The sequence below is a fragment of the Eleginops maclovinus genome, chromosome 1 (assembly GCF_036324505.1).
Source record: "Eleginops maclovinus isolate JMC-PN-2008 ecotype Puerto Natales chromosome 1, JC_Emac_rtc_rv5, whole genome shotgun sequence".
Lineage (NCBI taxonomy): Eukaryota > Metazoa > Chordata > Actinopteri > Perciformes > Eleginopidae > Eleginops > Eleginops maclovinus.
Genome location: NC_086349.1, coordinates 10,314,789 through 10,334,176, shown reverse-complemented (window position 1 = coordinate 10,334,176; position 19,388 = coordinate 10,314,789). Strand labels below are relative to the sequence as shown.

Below are 19,388 nucleotides of genomic sequence, written 5' to 3'. Positions count from 1 at the left end.
CCCCCACTCATTCGTTGTCCCACACATTGTAGTATTTTCCGCATACAAACCACTACATCTCCTCCGAACCACAACAAAACACAAAAGACACATTTTACAAAGAACTTGCTTAAATACTCTTTATTTCATTTGATCCTTCTTCTCGAACACCATAAGCACTGGGTGAGGCTGTTGCTCTTCACCCAGGGGTCAAACCTGGTTCAACAACAGGAACTACGAAAGCTGATGAGAGATTTTCCTCACAGTACAGAAGTCTCGAGGCAACAAGTGTGCTTTTTTAATGTAATACAAGCAAAAAACCTGACCATCATTAAAAACAACACCATCTAACTGATCAGCAGCTCCGGTAGGTGGCCTGTACAGTGTGTATTTACTGATAATCAAAAAGGTAAAATCATTCAAATGCATCATCTGATACAAGTCTTCCATAAATCCGTATGTACATTGTATCTGCATTACATGCAGATGAATTGTATGACTTTCCAACCCGCATTAAAAATATAAATCCCATAATTGTTTGTAAACTGTTCTTCGCATTTTTGATTTTCTTAAAAAAAAGAAAGAAAATCACACAGTACTGCTTCTTCAACAAATAACAGTAAAATACAATGTACCACCAGAAATGTTTAAAGATGACAATATAACCTCTTGATTGATTTAATTGTAATCATGCAAAAATATTGTTTATGTGTATTTGTGCGTTTTATTTCAAGATGTTAAATAAATCTAGTTAAAAATCACGCTCACACAAAAACACTACACACGTTTGAGTTTAGGTTGCATTGTTCCTAAAGCCAGTTTCTGGTTTGGCAGTTGAAGTGGTCACTCTGGGTGTAAAGACAGAAGTCAACTGAGGGATAACAAGGAATATGTAGCCCACAGTAGAGGAGATTATTTTGAATATATTAATGGCCCTTTTTTATATTTGTTACTGAAGTAACCAGGACTGGATATGGTCCAGAGAAGCAGCTTTATGTAGAAACTAAATTAGTTATTAGCATTTAAAAAGACTTGACTGTCCGGTCAAGCCACCAGGCAGCGGTTAAAGCAGAGTATCAGAAAAAATATCTATCAGCACCAGAGGGCCTCCACAGATCTAAAATGTAGCATAATGTGTCAGAATGTTTTCCCTTTTACCTTATTTGTGTCCATTTATAAAATTAATATGACACATTTTCATTTCTGGAGATTGTGTTTAATTAACTTGTTTCAGTCCAGTTGAAATCCATTTTGAAGGCTCTGAACTGGTATATTGATAAATACAGTTTGCAATTGTTATTGCAATTCACCCTGTTTTGTGTCAAAAACAGGTGAAAACCAGCAAGGACAAAGAGTAAACTTGCCTTTCACTGCTGGAGCTGAGAATAAATGTTGAATCTGAAGTATTTGTTTGCGGGTGAAGAGCACAAGTGAAAAAGCCCTTTAAAGAGTATGTTCTGTCTTTTTCTCTGACAGCTGAAATATGGGAGGCATCATTTTGGATCTGTTTCAATAAAGCCCCCGGAGTTCCTCACATTCACTTCATTGTCATTCTTCTCACATGATGTCAGCCCGTTTGTCCCGGACTTTGCTCCTCTGTTTAGTCCTGGCCTTGAAGGCAGCGGAGTTGAAAAGATGCTGTTGGAGAAAAGGATAAAGACATGAGTGCAACAATAAAACCTTAATAACATAAGATGCCTTTTTTTATTTATTTTGTAGCACTTTGAACAAGAAAGCAGCATAAATGCAAGACAAGGAGAAAAATGCAGCCACACACTCTGAGGTGGGCTTGTTGCAGTGTGGAGACAGAAGAGACGCTGTACCTTTTCAAATCGAGAGATCTTGTTGGCTTTGGCAGTAGCGTCCAGGATGAGGGGAGCGCCAAGGCCAAAGATGTCTCTTACTAGTGGGTTGAACTGCAAAAGAAACACATTTTAAAAAACACACTCAAATGAATAACATGGGTTGTAGAAAACTTTGAATCGACTGATTGAGCCAGCTTTTTTATTTATTTTAACAAAACAAAAAAAGTGTCCAAACAAATAAGTGGCCTATAGCTTTGAAAATCCATTTTTTACCTTCAACATCTTCTAAAATATTGAGCATTAAATTCAGTTGACTCAAGTGAAAACTCATCTTTATTACCAAATGACCCAAATGGTGGTAATTTGCAGGTTGACCGCCTTCGTGTCACCCTTAGCCAATGTCATCATTCTGGTGAGACCGCACCAAAGTATTTCTCCTTGAATCAATAATAATAATAATAATACATTTTTAGCAGAGCGGCTGAAGGCTCTGGTCCCCATAGGGCTTAAGCGGAAATGTGGTGCAGTGAGGTGGATGGAAGCAGAAGACCTAAGGGTGCGGGTGGGTGTGTTGATGTGCAGGAGGTCGGAGAGGTACAGAGGAGTGAGGTTTTGGATAGCATTAAAAGATGAGAAGCAAAATCTCATAATTTATAATCGAAATACTGGCTTCAGTAGTTTCCTGACCTGTAGATGGTGTCTGACTCCGGACTCCTGGATCTCTTTGAAGGCGTCGTATATTCTCCTCCTCGTAAAGCTGTCGATGTAAACGTCTTCTACTCCGAACCTGATCTTCTCAACAGTGAAGTCCTCACTCTGCAGGAGAAGGAAGGGGACACAAAGTCAAAGCCAGGGCAGACGTTCACAACTCGATATGAAAACGACAGATGAAAGTAACATCGTTCCCTACAGATATTGCAGCAGCAGTGAAACATACCTCTATGTAATGAAGCACCTCTCTGAAGATGGAGCGCTGTTTCCGCCGGTCGTTCTTGGCTCGGTGCTTGTTGCCGTCTGTGGCTAGACCCTTCAGACATTCACAAAGACTTTCGCTGTCCTCTACCTCAAACTCCTACACACAAGGGGCAAAATGTAACATGACTTCAAACCAGAAAATCCCTTAAAACATAGAATTAGAAATAAAGAAATATTGAAAAGAGGAGCACACCATATTTAAGGGATTGTCCGGCGAAAATTGACCCCAGGGTCTTTTTCTGCATGAAAACTGATCAAGTAAGCCCTCCAGAGAGTTTCTTTCGTTCATCAACCAGTATTGAGCTTGCCCAGAAAAACCGGGAGCAACGCTAATAGCCAAAATGGCTTACAGTGCATTCAAACGGGGCAGAACGCTTCCAAAACGGCATTTTTTAACCACTAACATTGCTCAAAATAGCACCAAACCTCTGCAGTAGCATGACTAGGGTCCCTACACATAAAACGGAGCACCAGCAACGTAGTTTGCAAACCCGAAGTTTATTAAGTTTAGTATAATTCCAATGAAAGGAGTTGCATGTAAGTTACATGCAACTCCTTTCATTTCCGTGTCAACACTGACTAGATATGAGTTTCCATGGAATTACACATTCCAAAACATTCCTCCTTGAACTGAACTCCGGGGCATTCGATAATCAACTTGTGGGGACTTTCGTTGGAGAGGAGCTGGAATGGGGGGTAGTTGGTGAGTCTTGTAAAGCAGTTCTTTTTAATAAACTTCGGGTTTGCAAACTACGTTGTTGGTGCTCCGTTTTATGTGTAGGGACCCTAGTCATGCTACTGCAGAGGTTTGGTGCTATTTCGAGCAATGTTAGTGGTTAAAACATTTTGGGAAGCGTTCTGCCCCGTTTGAATGCACTGTAAGCCATTTTGGCTATAAGCGTTGCTCCCGGTTTTTCCGGGCAAGTTCATTACTGGTTGATGAATGGAAAAAACTCTCTGGAGGGCTTACTGGATCAGTTTTCATGCAGAAAAAGACCCTGGGGTCAATTTTCGCCGGACTATCCCTTTAAGTTTGAGTGCTTGCTCCGAAACATGCCCAAATGTGTTTGTTTGTTTGTTTGTTTGTTTGTTTACCTCGTCAACATCTCGTCCCAGCTCCACCAGCAGGGCGATGGTCTCTCCCACTGCTATCCTGAAGTTGACGTCACTGCTCTGCAAACACGCCTGCAGTTTGGGGAGGTGACTAAAGGGAGAGAAATATAGTTTGATACACCATAAATCACTGTTGATTAAAAGGATTTGATCAAAATGTCATGAATGTATTTTCATGTGGTTTCTCGGCTCACAGGTTGAGCAGCACGGTCAGTCTCGATGCAGGGCAGAGGGTGACCAGCAGTGACCAGGCCTGCAGCGCCGCAGTGTGGAGCGAGGGGCTGCCGGGTTTGGGTGTGGGCATAGTTCCCTCTCGGTTGGGGTAGGACGACATGAAGACGCTCTCCAGAAGGGCCAAAGACTTGACCAGGTCCTGGTGGGGTCATTGGTGATTTTAAGAGAAAAAGAAAGGGGAACATAAACGTAAGGAGGTAGAAATAGGACATTTGTAAATATGGGTATTGTTAAGATGGTTCCATATCATGATTTACCATCCCAGATATATAAATCAAACATTTCATAAAGTTGTATCTTTCTAAAAGTCCTTTTACTCGATTTTATTTGGTTTAGGAAAGGGTTTTCACAATATCCTTTTTTTACTACACAAATATCATGGCCAAAAGAATTTACAATAATGATGGCAACACAATATCTATAGGAAGTTTAGAAGATAATCATAACGCTTTAAGTCAAGGTAATCTTTAACTTCAATTTGCGTTTTATCCATTTATCTTTGTTTTTCATAAATCATTTGCACTCAAAATACAAGTGTTTACTGAAAATACTGAAAGTTGACTTTAATTAAATGTATTTTGTCAACAAATTTCCCATGACTGTATTAGGTTAGTAAAAAACAAAAATATTAGGTTGAACCTAATATTTTTGTTTTCAACTTGATATTATAACTCAACTAACCCAATAAAATGATGTTAATTCTGTTGAAATAAAACATTTAATTAAAGTCAATGTTTCAATTTTTGACGTAGTATTATTATGTTAACCAGAAACCCCCCCAGAAAGAACTAGGTGTCCTGATGGATTCAGCCTTTGAATACAAGAAGTTCTCACCTCTCCTTCTTCAGCAGTACAGACATAGCAGCACATTCCCAAAGCTCTGGCACACTGATGGAGACAGATGCAAAAGAAGTCAATTAAACTTAAACTTAGACTTTTTAATAAACAAGGACAGACAGAACAAAGCTATTATTCTCCTGATCCTTACGTATGACCATTGCAGTACAGCTGCTTTTTTAAATGACCTATTTAACCTTAAAATGTCGTAATGTGTTTATGCTTTCGGTTAAATAAACTCAAAAGTGTTAAATAACCTGTTTTTGACAACAGGAGGAAAATAACTGTTTATTTGGGGCATATCCTCAGTCCTATAGGCCTGCATTTGTTGCTCCAGAATGTCCCACTGTGGGAGTGCTCTTTAAGATTCCCCTAAACATTGTCTAGTGCAGTGTTTATATGTGTTTTGTTTGTTTCCAAAACTGACAATAAAAAGCAGGCGATAAGGGCGGCATTACACTGAAAAAAACCTGAGCAACCGTAATTTCCGGACTATAAGCCGCTACTTTTTTCCCACGCTTTGAACCTCGCGGCTTATACAATGACGCGGCTAATTTATGGATTTTTCCCGCTTTCACAAGCTTCATGCCGCCAAAATGGGATTTTGAAAAAAAAATAGACAAAAAACTGAGCACCGTCACATAATGTGACGTAAATCGAGCGTGCTCAAACTTCCCATCATTCTGATTACGGAAGTCATTTTGTCACCCTCATCATGGCAAAGACACAGAGAAATGCATATGATGCAGCTTTCAAGTTGAAGGTGATCGATCTGGCAGTTGGAAAAGGAAATACCGGTAGGCACCTGCGGCTTATAGACATGTGCGGCTTATTTATGTACAAAATACAAATTTTTTTTAAATTCAGTGGGTGCGGCTTATATTCAGGTGCGCTTAATAGTCCTGAAATTACGGTATATCCTTGACAACTGAGTTTACTCAAAATCACAACCAGCCCGTCATTCATTCAGCCCAGTCAGTCAGGTTACTCACACTCTGGCGGGCCGCTATGCTGGCAGTGCTGTCAATCAGAATTGCGGTGAGGATGGGGCGAAGCATCTTGAATCCCTCTTCTGCCTCGTCTCCACCCCCCAGCTGGATACAGAGCAGGGTAAAGACGGTGGCCGCCGCTGCCTGCTCCTCCGCGCCGCCTGGAGAGAGAAGATAAAGTTGTATTTGTTGAACTGCAGCTATTGTTGACTGCGCTTACTTTGAGAGACAGAGGATGGCATGTTTTCTACAGTAGCAGGCCTTCTTTCTCTTACCCTTTTTAAGGCTTCTTTCCAGGCAGTCACTGATGGTGAGGCGTCTCTCAGTGAGGAAGTCGTACAGCACTCTGGAGGAGAAAGCCTGACGCAGCGATTCGAGACCTGCTAGACGTGTCTTAGAGCTGGGACAAAGACCAAGAGGGATTTGTGTTGGAAATACATTTAGTAACAGCCTGGTGTTTCTCCATCGTTTGCACGTCTTCCTGACTTTTATTATTTAATAAATAAAAAGATATAACCTCACCTCTTATCCATCAAGTTGTCTATACACTGCTTGAGTTTGTCTTCCGTTTCCTCCTGGGCTGTCAGCTCATCCACCTGCTCCCCTCCTGAGTCAACACACACAGGAGGCTGTTAAATCTACTTCAATGCTTCAGTTTAATGGGAATCACCACAAATAAACCAAAATGCTGGCTGCATTGAGTTTATTTGCTGAATGTCAGCACTTATTTTTATCCATAATAAATAGGATTCGACAACTTGAGTATGTATTATCAGCATTTTTGTACCAACCTGTGCCCTCTTCCACCACAGAGGTGCTTTCGCTGGCACTGCTGCAGTGGCTGAGGATATCAGACGTCAGCTCGTCATCGCTGGCACCCGACTCTCCCTTCACCCCATTTTTCATACCTGGAGAAAAAAGAAATAGTAATAAAAATGTACAAGTCACACTTTGGAGTCTTGGTTAATACTTTAGCTCTGATTTGACGTTCTAATAAAAAACAAGAGTACTGCTCTCAGACTGGGTGAAAGGTGATTTAAAATGACCTGATCTGAAAAATGAAGAAAAAAGCAATAATGAGCAACATCAGGTCAAAAATATATGTTTAAACGTTTCAAAAGAAAAAAACACCTTCTTTTTTTGCAACAGGTTTTCCCTTCCTCCGATGTTACAATACAATTACAATGTTGTAATTCTTTTTATTTTATTTGCCTCATACAGAAAGAAAATAGCTAAAACACCTTGAACTGGAATGTCATTATGTACAACCTAACAAAGCGACAACGCTCAGATAGATGAAACTTTAATTAGATGGTCATTTGGGTTGATGTTTTGTTGCATGCATTTGAATAGTGTCTGTCTGGACAGAAAACTTTTTTTTTGACAGCCATGATATGTCTTTAAAAATGACAGCTGGTTTTCTGTAGAAGTGAAAGACCAAACACTAACCGGACACATCCAAAATTATCCAGAATTTGGCTGGAGGCCATTTCCCAGCAGTGACTGATAGCAGGTTTAGAGAAGCTGACTGTATGCTTCCTCTGCTCAGCTGTCTTTCTTTGTCAGTAACTGTACACCGGGAGAGTTCCTCTTTTATGCAGACACGCATTGAGACCCTCCGACCCTTGTGCAAACTCACACATCGGGAAGAAACTGACAGTTTTCTTTCATGAAGCATTTAACCGAGACACTGACGAAATGCCGAAGACGGGACTTGTATAAATAACCAGCATGGCATATTTAAACCGTTATAGGACTGATTTGCCTGATAACTACACCTATGCAGGGTGACTTTCAAATGCAATTGTAAGCCCTGTTATTTCAATCAACGTCTCATTTTTAAATCTGGTCTTCAACATGCCACTGTCACGTTTTACTGTCAATCTCTCACAGGAGCTGATACTCTTAAAATGATACACACAGTCTGTGTGTAGTAGAACGAGTGTGTCAGTTTGTTTCACTGAACACAACAGGAGGGTAAGGGCTAAGCTAACCCTCAGGATCCTGCTGGCTCAGGACTTTCTACTGTTGGTGGGATTACTAGAGACCAAAGTGGCCATTTATCAGTGTGTACCATCCAGAATGGTCGGACTGTGTGTGTGTGTGTGTGTGTGTGTGTGTGTGTGTGTGTGTGTGTGTGTGTGTGTGTGTGTGTGTGTCTGCATGTGTGTGAATATAAGGGTATTTTTTGTGTACCAGGACATATTTGGTTCATGATGAATGTTGGCTTTCAGACAGGCCCCGACAACAACAGGAGAAAGAAACAAAGAACATTATTAAACTTAAAGTATATATATATATATATGTGTGTGAAATATTTACAGTTGGGCTCACTGGATAATAGCCTGATATGTGATCAATGCTATTAGTGTACTTGTACAGTAAAGTCAAAAGAGCTGCATGATGTGTTCCTATTAATAACTACCTAAGCAATCACATCATTATATTAAAGACAGCTGTAAAACTGGGAGTTTAAAGCCTCTTGTATGACTTTAACAAGTATATATGTTTTGTTTGAATTTATAACTAGGTGATAACAAATCGAGCTTTTCATTGATACAAGAAAAACCTTTAAGCAGCCCTGACAACCGTGCATTTCTTGTGTAATATCCTGAACTCTTTGGAACCGCAGCATGCAGCCTCTCCCTTTCACAAAGCTATGATTCACAGCTGAGATAATAGTCAAGTGAGGCTTTATCAGTCACTAATTTCCCAGTCATCATCCTTGAACCCCTGGTCATTGAACAGGTAACTCCTTCAAAGCCAAACAATCATACACACACAGCTACACACCTTCCCACGCACAGCTCAGTTATGGTGGGTGTGAGCTCCCTGCCACGACTGACTCACGTGTCTCTACTTGGCTGCTTTATGCTTACATAGCAACCACTCAGACAGCTCCTGCAGTCAGTCAGTCCCTCAGTAAGAGAATCTGCAGCAGATGGACAAATCAGAAGGCCAAGGCAAAGTGGCAGTAGCTCCCTGGCCATGGCCTTGAAGTACATACTTTAAATGGAAGACTAAATTCAGTTCCCTACAAGCTGCTGCTGCTTCACTACAACTTACTTCTCAAATGTATCAGATTCTGACATGTTTGATGTATGTAAAATATGCAAATGTGCTATATGTACTTCTGCTGAAAGTTGCAGATGTTAACTCTTAATCAACCAATCAAGTAAAAACCTACAATTTAAAGTACTGAAATAATTAACTGATGGTAGCATTTAGCCATGTGAAGTGATGTGAAAACAGGGCCAATACACAAATATATTACATACACATATCTATAAGAGAGACAAAAACTCCAGGAAGAGGTTAGAAGTTGAATGAGCTTAGAAATTCCAACAATGTCAGGAAGGGAGCACACTTAGACAGATTAGACGGAGATGAAGCGACACTACATGTAAGATGCCAGTTGCAAGTAGAAAGTTTACACTAGTACGCATGGTGACGGGGCGTTTGCTTCATGTTGGCCATGTGTGCTGACTGAATAAACTCGGACAATGTCTTGCTTTAATGCCCCTGTGCGGCAAAAGAACAAATGTGCTGTGGAAAGCCAACCAGCCAGTCACTAAAACCAGCAGCCTGGGCAGGTATCATACCAGTGAGGGGGAAGGTAATCATATTTAGTGCAGCTGGAAAAAACACACAAGAAGTCGAGTGTGAGAGGGGCGTGTTGGTTTACTGCATGCACTGTAGTGAGGTTCACGAGCATCTGGACAAGCCTCGAGTTGAACACAGAGCTGGGGTCAGGGGTCAAGCGTCGGAGGAGTTACCTTTCAGCGAGGCTTTAGTCGACAGCTGCAGCTGAAGAACCTCCTGACGAAGAGAGCCTGGAGGTGGCGTATTGGATGGAGGGATGAAAGGATGGGTGAAATAAAGGGGGTATAGATTGGAGGAGGAATAAAATGAACGGGAAGACGAGGAATGACCAAAGTGGAGAAGAAAACCATATAAGTTCATTTACCCATTCATTTTTAAACTCCGTATTGCAAAAATACTGATGCAAAATTGGGAAGCCTTAAGTTTGTTAAATATTCCTATATTCAAGCCTTCCTCTTTATTTAATGTTTCGCAGAAATATACATCCCGTGAATAGACACGTGTTTGCTTCCTGGGTGACGTCACCCTATAAAACGTGAGGGGCTGTAACATCCTTGCAAGCACATGCATGGTCCGCATTACCACCGTACCATGATATTAAAAAGGTATAGATATTACTCCCAGGCAGCAACTTTACGGCACGTAAATCAACCCTAATCGTGTGTAAATGGACTGAAAGGCCCTGCTGCGCGTGTTGTCTGTTCAATAGTTTACACCTACCTTTTAAATAGCATTGATTCTAAAAATAACATGCGGTTACCCTTAACCCTACAAGTGTTTAGCTTAAGCAAATAAGGGTCCTGAACGCAACACAAATCTCCAGTTAACCAATAAATGCATCACATTTCCTTGGATCATTCTTCAAGGATTATACACGCACAGAAACGCGAATGGTTTGAAAATAAATGGCACAATCACACAGAATGCACTGCTAAGCTTCTACACTAATTATAAGCCACCTGGCAGACAGTAAAACTATATACACTAGTCAAGCAGCTAAACTTAGAGGAGCAACAGGCTGCCTCACTGTTTTATCAGTAATGCCATATGGCAGAGACACAGAAACTGCTACCGCTAGTTTACTCCAAATGTGGGACGACCAAGCTTTACGGCACGTATCTGCACGTAATAATATGGTAACTGCCATAATAAATCCTTATATTCATGCGGGTTTCCTGTCAGGAGAAGAATCGTGAGTTATTATGACCTCTACTGCTATACTTACCAGGCTTGCTGGAGCCACGTTTCCCCTTTTTACTCCGTGGCATTTCGAGTAGCGCTTTGGTCCACGAATCACAACAAAGCTAGCCGATGTAAGCAAGCTAAAGTTAGCCTGTCTTCAGTCCAACTGCCAACAGATGTGACAGTCGGCGTGAATGTGGCAGCAGCAAAGTGATGAAGGTCTCCTTGATTTATCTTGACAGCTGGGTACAAAGCTCCCAAAATTAGAGCTGTTCTCACACTTTTGTTGACACTTTGGCTAACGCTGGCTAGCTTTCTTCCTGAGCACCAACCACCAGCGCGTTCAACAACTCCCAGCTTTCTCCAGTCGTGGAGAAAAAAAGAGTTGTCCGGATGCGAAAAAGTCACCTCCTTCAACGGGGTTCGCTATGTATTATCTATGATTGTCTCCCGGTAATCTATATCTAATGCCAGGTGGAGATATAAATGTTTTTCCAAAGTGTTTAGGACGGAGTTGTGAGCACGCTGTTGTCGCCAAGTCCACCATCTTCCTCAGTAACTGCAGAACTAACCGGTAGCGCGGGTTGCCAGGTTGGGTGTGTGAGCATCCCCTGTTTCCGGTATCGGAAACTGACCCCATACATAACGTCATCTAAATAAGTGATTTTATTTTAAGGTGTTGGCCAATGGGTAAGTAAAAATTCTGGATATAAATATAAATTTAGGGGAAGTGCAGTCAGAACTCTGATGATTTTTACATTATAAGAAATGAGTAATATATATAAGTCAAATGAATCAAATCAAAACTTTACTTTGAAATGTTTTTTAAAGAATACATCAGAATACTGACATAAAAGTCACAACTTAAAGCTTGTTTTCATTAGTCTACCAAACTTATATGTGCCACTTAGATTTAATTATTAATCGTGTTTCCTATCTCTTTCATATTGGAAGTCAGTCTGACTGACGCGGTCACATAGAAAGAGAGACATTGAATCAATGTTATTTGGTTATTTCAGTAAAGCAGTGTGTACATGAAAACATCTGATAAATATCGAAATCAACCGTGACCAAAAAAGTACACCTTTAAAACAAAGATGACAAGAACTGACCACCTATAAATCAGTAGTTTTATTTCTATATCAAGAGTGTTATTTTTTTTACAAAAAATACATTCAGAGCTTAATGCTCAGAGACAATAAATGACATTTCATTAGTTGCTAGACAAAACACATTTTGACAATTATCATCTTTTCAAGTGAGGTTATCATTGTACCAAATTTCTCTTTCAGGTGCAATATATTGTAAACAGTCTGGTTATGTTTGAAATTATGTGGATATCTAAACAGAACCCTTTCAAAATCCCTCCAACATTTCTGTTAACTAGCATATTTCTGATGAGGTGTTGGAGGGATTATACGCTGATCATGTTTGACAGCTCTTGATCAAGCAGTCAACGAATAACAATAATTTGCATTTTAAAAAAAGACAGTAATTTAACATCAAACGAGCCATTTGGTATGGCTTTGTTTTGGTCCAGCGGTATGAGAGTAAATTATTTCATGTTTCATTAGCAAAACCTATCTTCTATAACAAAAAGCTAATTAAATGAGTCCACAGTTACAGGTTTCTTACTGAAAGTGCAGTAAGTTGGTTCAGTTAACCTGCGGTCTACCTTTAAAATACAAAAATAACTTGGTCTGCAAACCGTGATAACAAAGTATCTTTGCCCCTACAGTCATACATACATTCTCATACTCAATAATACTGTTTGTAATTAATTTCCAGCATGCATACTGTCTCTAAAAGTTTATCATTTTTGATTATTTTCTCTTAGAGGACATGCCAATGAAGGCTTTAGGTCTTCCATTGGTATTGCATTGCTGGAGGTAAACAGGGGTACGTCATTGGTGAACATGAGACAGAGTGGAGGAATGGTCCAATGTGAGTGTATGTATCTTATGTGTGTGTGTCCCTCCTATCCAGAATAGTAGTTGGTGGGGACGAAGGGCATCTTGCTAATGGTGGCGGGCACAGCTTTTTTCCTGACCTCGACCTGGATGGCTGTTCCGTTCTTAGCGAATGCTGAATCCACGTAACCCATGGCAATGTTCTTTTTTAGGCAGGGAGAGGGGCAGCCGCTGGTCACCTCACCTAAAAAAACATTAAAGAATATGTTATGCATTTAAAAATCTGTCTGTCATTTATTCACTTGCTCATTTGCGAACGCTGGGAATGGCTATGTACTTTAAACTGTAAGGCTTTTAAAAAAAAATGTATATTCACAATTTAGATTACTTTGCAGGCGAAACAACATATGAAAAGAGGTTACAACAAAAATAATAAAACTGAATTATGTATAGTATTTAATGTGAAGTTAAACTGAATATTCTAAATAAAATGTGTACATTGATATGTAAAAGCCACAATGTGCAGAACTGGAAAATGTGTGCCCCCCTAGTGGACAACAAAGAAAGTACAGCACTGCTTGTAGAAAAAAGTTAAACAGAACTACATTGTGGCTTTAATATTGACCTTTTTTCGTGTGCTTTGGTTATTTAAAACTTATTATTAAAATGTGGTTTATGATAAATGCTGTTCACTTGTTTCCCATTTACTCCAGCAGTGATTTCCTTTCACTGGAGTTGTACCGTTATTATCTGAAATACAGAGGCACCACAGCCCTCTCATGTCCACCACTTCCACTGTGTTTCTGACCTATGACTTTTCCATTAGGGCTGAGTATAGGTGTGTGTTGTCTGACGGGGGGACCGGTGGACACCAGGCCAACTCTCTTCCTGGCTGTCTTGGCTTTTATCTGAGGTACAATGATGTCAGCGCCAGGGAAATCCTTTGTTTGGCGCCGTCGCTTACCTACATATGAGAGGCAAAGAAATAGAGTCAACACACAGAACAGACTGCAGTGTTTATTCAAAGCTCAAGTAAAGTGTTGAATTGTTCATGTTGTGAAATGTTATGTTGAACAGATAGCTTACTCTGGGTTTTTGGTAGATTGGTAGGCAGTTGATTAGATTAGATTAGATTAGATTAGATTACATTACATTACATTACATTAGATTACATTAGATTAGATTGGACCGGAGTTAAATGGTTAAATGTTTTTTTCATACAATATCTAAATCATGTTCTCATACTTAAATGTCACAAGACTAGAATTAAGTTGAAAATATAATAGGTTTAAAGGTAGAGCAATTTCTTCATCTTCTGCAATGTGAAATCTGTTCAGTTTCTGTGGTTCAATGTCAAGACAGTTGTCGGAAATTCATTCTGTCTCCTTTATTAAAGGTATAGAAAAGAAACGTTTTTAATAATTGAATTTTCAGTTTTTAAACCACACAATATTGTTGAGGTCTAGTTATAAGTTCTGTTAAAAGATTTACAGTGTCAATTTATGACCTGCTTATTTTAAGTTTAGTTTACAACCCTGCAACAACTAATGTTTACTTCAAAAATCTATATTTTTTGAAATAAAGAAATGTTTATAAAAAATATTAATTCATGGCCAATATAATCTTACCAATGGTCCAGACTAGTGTTCCCTCCACAGGTGTGGTGGTCTCATCTATGTCGTTGCCATAGAGACAAAGCCCCGCCTCAAGTCGCAGACTGTCCCTGGACCCCAGCCCGGCCAGCTTCACCTCACTGTGAGACAGCAGCTTCTCCGTCAGCTCCACCACTCTGGACGAAGGGACAGAGATCTGCAACATACAGGCAGAGACAGAGTTTATAGCTGAGAAAGCAAACCATTTTTGTTAAAGAGAAGCAAACTAATTCAATGTCGCTTGGAATCCTCCTGGTCCTTCTCTATCTTACTTTTTCTGTTAATAATCTCCACCTCCTCACAATCGTATTTTGAGTGCAATTCATTTGCAGAAAAATGACAAAGCAGACAAAAACTCACTTAAAGATTAGTTTGACTGATAAATCCTATTATATTTTCTATAGATATAATTTTGCTATTGTGAACTCTGTTGACCATGATAATACTGTATTGAAAATCTTATATAATGAGCTCTAATTTTGAACACATCCTTATCCTGTCTTAAGGATCCTACTGACTTTCCCTTGATTATTCCTCTGCTGCCAACGTGAGGTTCACATTTGTGTTATTGAGAGATATGTTTTAAAGAGAAATCTGATGAACATCTACAAACGTGTGATAGTATCATCTTGATTAATTGAATATTTTCTCAATGTCACTGTCACACAAAAAAGAGCGGTGCTAACCTCCACCCCGTCCTCTCCAGTGTATCCACAGCGGGTGACCCTACAGCCGGGAATACCGAACACAGTGGCCAATGTGGAGTTCATGAAGGTCAGCTTACTGAGGTCCTCTTTCAGCCCCTGCTGGAGCACCTGAGCCATGGAAGGACCTGACAACACAATAAATTATTTACATAAACTACAATCTGGGGAGCCCGACACAAAGGAGGTCAAATAGATTATAGAAAAGGGTTCAGTGAGCGGCAAAGACAGCAACTGAGATAATGTAACAAAAACTGGTGAAAGAGAGAAATTATACAGAAGGATATAGGGAGAGAAACAAAAAGAACAACAGAATAAGTAGTGAAGGAAAGCCGTTTTGACCTTGCACGGCGATCAGTGCTTCATCGAGGAACTCCATATCCACGTCAAGACCTGCAGCTTTGAACTCTGCCAGTCTGGCCTAAAGGACATGAACACACACACAAGCATCAGTGTGTGTACTACAATCCCAACCTGTCTGTCTACAGACACCTCTGTCCGCTTTTACCTTCATATGAGCCGAGTCCTTGTCGGCACAGCCCGCGTTGGAGACAACGTACAGGTAGCCCTGGTCTGTCCTCGTCACGATGAGATCATCAATAATCCCCCCTTTTTCCGTGGTGAAGAGGGACAATGTGCCCTGGGGGTGAGGGAAGGGGAGAACAAAAGATGAGTGGGTGAACACGTTACTTATGCAATCCTTACTTATGCTCTGTTTACAATAAATGTGTGTCAGATGATCGAATCATTCTGTCTCTTTATTAATGTTCAATAATACTGTCTGTAAATGTTTTTTTTATGATCTTTTACTTGCCTGAATTTTTATACTACATTAAGTTGTCAGTACTTTATTTTTCTGTAACTCATAGGGATTTCTGTGAATTTAAGAGTATTGCTTTAAAAACACAAAAAGTTGGAAAATGACACAAAAATCTGTCTGAAAACTGAGTTTAGAAATGTGTAGTTTTCTTATCGTCCTGCGGTGTTAAGCATATACTGAACTGCGTCACAACATGTTTTTTGCTTAATACAAGTACTCTCTTTTCATTTGGAAAAGCTACAATCATCAAAGTCTGAAGTTGCCGTCAGCTCATAGTTTTGGTGTACAGGCTACAGGCAGGCAACTTTACTGCTTATTCTGGAGGAAGCCACTTTACACTACCAGACGCAGGTAACAACTAATGTAACATATAATGGAGCATTTAGCAGCTAAAGAGCCACATATTTCCCCCATGAGTTGACTAGAGCTAAAAGGAGAGTGAATAGTGAACTAAAATGTATTACATGGTCAAAATTCTCAACATGAATGCAAATGTATCTGCTGAATGTCTTAATACCCCAACTTAAAAACTTGAAAACATGTCGATGTGGTAAAAAAAAATCAGTCATGCAGGTTCAAAATGAAACAATCCTCCATCTTACCTGGTTGTCCTTGAGCTCTGCAATATCTGCAACGACTAGAGACTCCATGAACTTGACCCTGTCCTTGCCATGGACTTTGGTCTGAGAGAGAAAAGCCAAAAGGATATATTTGAATGCCAAAATGACAATTTCTCTGGTGAGTTGTATTGTGGATCAAACCAAATCTAAAAGACAAAATCTTTATATCTTATTAAGTCATATCTTGACTTTGATGATGTGAACTTGTGTTTCTTAACCTGTGTTCACTTTGTGTAGTGTGTGTATTTGTGTGTGTCCGTGTATACTCGTCCCACCTGCAGCATGTGGCTGACATCGAAGATGGAGCAGTGCTCTCTGGTGTGCATGTGTGAGGCGATGTGACTGTCTTTGTACTGGACAGGCATACTCCAGCCTGCAAACTCCACCATCTTCCCCCCCTGCTCCCTGTGGAAGTCAAACAGCGGGGTCTTCTTCAAGTCAGCCTACAGGAGATAAAAAACTTTACTGAGTGTACAAATAAATAGAAACACAGGGAGCACAGAAAGTAATGTTTAATATAATAATAATAATAATAATAATAATAATAATAATAATAATAATAATAATAAATTGTTGAACTCATGCATCTTTAACGGTGCAACAATAAGGATTTTAAAATATCTATGCCTATACATTGTTTAAATGTTGTCCTAATTTTAACTCTTTATAATAAATGTATTTTCTTTTAAAAGACAGGTGAGTCCTTTCTACGCTACTATGACCTTTTCTTTATTACTGACCTTTGAACCCATCAGTTTAGGGGGCTTATCAGTACAGCAGCAGAAATGCATTATGGGGCAGAGTGTGTCGGCACTTTACATAACACTCAATGTTTTTTTACGAAATTGTTCAAGTCCAAAGTCATCCATTATTTGGAATGAACATAAGAAAAGTGGTTGTGTTGGTTGTAACACACACACACACACACACACACAAAAACCTAGTATACATATCATGTTGTATGACAGTATAGAAAAAGGCCACACAAATAAGAACTTTATCTTAGAAGCAGAACTGAAACATTTTGCCTCATGTCACTGATCATTCCTCACGTCCTCTGTGAGTGCAGGAATGAAATGAGTGAAGACATTCCTGAATGAATGCATGTGTGAATCTGGCCACAATTCCCAGACACACATTGAGTAACAGAGACATGCTGACAGTAGAATCAGTGACTCGTGGTTCTAATATAATCCTGTTGTGCAGCTCAGTGAAGTGAAGCAGGCAGGATGGCAGTCTGCTGGGACAGATGTACATTATGTCTGCATGAACTGACTGCTGCTGCGACACACTCTCATGTAGTTATTGTAATATGCAGTCACACTGAAAGAGCCAGTGGTTTATTCTGAGGTTTTCTGGAGGAACGTGGAAATATCCTGGACAACAAAGCTCCAAAATCGATACCAATTGATCTGAAAAACTAAATATCCAATATGGTCCAGGAAAATACCAAACTGAGGACAATTAACACATATTATATGACCCAAGCTCTGATACAAAAATAAATTAATGAGAGTATAACAGCGATATCTAAGGGCCACAGAAAGTGTACAATAATGGTAGTAGCCTATGGCAATGTTAACATGACACAAAATAAAATATCATCGTCCAGTCAGATATCTGTTGAAAAATAAAGCATATGCACTTTGATAGAGGTTTACCATGCAGCGACACTTACATCTCCGCTTGAAGCCTGCCTCCTCCCTGCACAGCCAGCTCCCCCTACCCGCAGCAGACCCTGGAGGTCCCTGGAAGCCCGCACTCCTAGCCCCGAACCCCCGACTCCAACCAGCAACCGAGCCCACATCATGCCACCCGAGTCCCCGCAAAGTCTCTCACAAACACGCTGCTGAATGAAAGGGGAACAGTTCCGCAGTTACTAAACTCTGTGCAGTAGTCACTCTGGAATTTCCTGCACTTCTGGCAAAAACACATGAAGCGAACGTATATGGAGGAAGGAGCAAAGCCTTGTGGGAGATGTAGTTTGCCCTGCACAAGTTCACACTGTGATGACTCGATCTTCAACGGACCTAGCAACTAACATCTAAGATACAAGACACGATTGATGTAAGGCAGAGCTGGGAGAAGTACTGAGATCTTGTGCTTGAGTAAAAGTAGAAGTACAAAACTATTAGCATCAAAATATACTTAAAGTACCAAAAGTAAAGGTACTTCTTATGCAGATTGGTTCATTTCAGAATAATCTGATATGTTTTGATTATAATTATTGATGCATTAAAATGTTATCAAAGCTGGTAAAGGTGCTGCTAGTTTTAATTCCTTTGTATACTGCAGAGGAGAATGTGGATTCAGTCCAGGTGTAATTGAAGTCTTATTTATTTTTTATATTTCATATCATTGATCTAAATCTGCAAAGTAACTAAAGGTATTAAATAAATGTAGTGAAGTAAAAGTACACCATTTACCTCTGAATTTTAGTTGAGTAGAAGTACAAAGTAGCATAAAATGGAAAAACTAAAGTTAAGTAAAAGTATCTCAAATGTATACTTTAGTACAGTACTTGAGTAAATGTACTTAGTTACTTTACACCAAGAAACTCAAACTTGGTCAACTTCAGCCAATAATGCTGCAGGGTTTGCCTATGTGCTCCAAAGGTAGTCCGAATTACATAAGCCAATTCAGCACCAAATCACGAGATTATAATAGGTTGCAAAATCAGGAAGTCCAAAGGACGGACAGATTGAAGGACAGAGGGAATGACAGGCACAATGTAAATGTCTAAGTGTAAAAAATGCCAAATTGCCTTTTCTCAATCAACTCCTGATGAAATCAGGACATTTACTCTCATTGGTCATGATTTTGTATTCCTGCACGTAAGAGCTGTGTTTAGTCAGATAGTTAGCCCACTAAGTGTGTGTACCCAATGACATTTGTCCATGTGAGTATTTGTGTGTGTGTGTTTATCCCAAGGTACCCCATCATGCCCTCCACCTAGATCATTGAG

General features: G+C 39.8%; 2 protein-coding genes across 3 annotated transcripts; both read right to left on the bottom strand.

The window, feature by feature from the left end:
* Positions 1–105: 105 nt before the first annotated feature.
* Positions 106–11,327, bottom strand: ifrd2 (interferon-related developmental regulator 2). 2 transcript variants are annotated; one of them, XM_063888970.1, is made up of 13 exons: positions 10,761–11,327; positions 9,709–9,765; positions 6,724–6,840; positions 6,455–6,539; positions 6,208–6,332; positions 5,936–6,093; positions 4,941–4,994; positions 4,067–4,245; positions 3,855–3,963; positions 2,722–2,856; positions 2,472–2,600; positions 1,803–1,895; positions 106–1,617 (listed from the first exon to the last, which is right to left on the bottom strand). In XM_063888970.1, the coding sequence occupies exons 1-13, from the start codon at positions 10,801–10,803 to the stop codon at positions 1,537–1,539; spliced, it is 1,365 nt and encodes a 454-aa protein (XP_063745040.1). In that variant the 5' UTR covers positions 10,804–11,327; the 3' UTR covers positions 106–1,536. The 2 variants fall into 2 exon arrangements, with proteins under 2 accessions (XP_063745040.1, XP_063745049.1); XM_063888979.1 differs by lacking the exon at positions 9,709–9,765 and having other exon boundaries at positions 10,761–11,325.
* A 506-nt stretch (positions 11,328–11,833) lies between these two features.
* Positions 11,834–18,366, bottom strand: amt (aminomethyltransferase). The gene is made up of 9 exons (XM_063887318.1): positions 18,102–18,366; positions 16,699–16,866; positions 16,406–16,486; positions 15,492–15,623; positions 15,326–15,404; positions 14,966–15,111; positions 14,256–14,436; positions 13,436–13,591; positions 11,834–12,871 (listed from the first exon to the last, which is right to left on the bottom strand). The coding sequence occupies exons 1-9, from the start codon at positions 18,231–18,233 to the stop codon at positions 12,696–12,698; spliced, it is 1,251 nt and encodes a 416-aa protein (XP_063743388.1). The 5' UTR covers positions 18,234–18,366; the 3' UTR covers positions 11,834–12,695.
* Between the last annotated feature and the right edge of the window lie 1,022 nt (positions 18,367–19,388).

Bases quoted from the DNA above. Each gene is read 5' to 3' on its own strand.
- ifrd2 (XM_063888970.1), bottom strand. From the start codon at position 10,803: ATGCCACGGAGTAAAAAGGGGAAACGTGGCTCCAGCAAGCCTG. The intron at 9,766-10,760 runs GTAAGTATAGCA...CGCCACCTCCAG, and splicing joins ACGTGGCTCCAGCAAGCCTG to GCTCTCTTCGTCAGGAGGTT. The intron at 1,618-1,802 runs GTACAGCGTCTC...TTTCTCCAACAG, and splicing joins AGATCTCTCGATTTGAAAAG to CATCTTTTCAACTCCGCTGC.
- amt (XM_063887318.1), bottom strand. From the start codon at position 18,233: ATGATGTGGGCTCGGTTGCTGGTTGGAGTCGGGGGTTCGGGGCTAGGA. The intron at 16,487-16,698 runs GTGGGACGAGTA...TTTCTCTCTCAG, and splicing joins ATGTCAGCCACATGCTGCAG to ACCAAAGTCCATGGCAAGGA. The intron at 15,405-15,491 runs GTAAAAGCGGAC...CATGTCCTTTAG, and splicing joins AGGACTCGGCTCATATGAAG to GCCAGACTGGCAGAGTTCAA.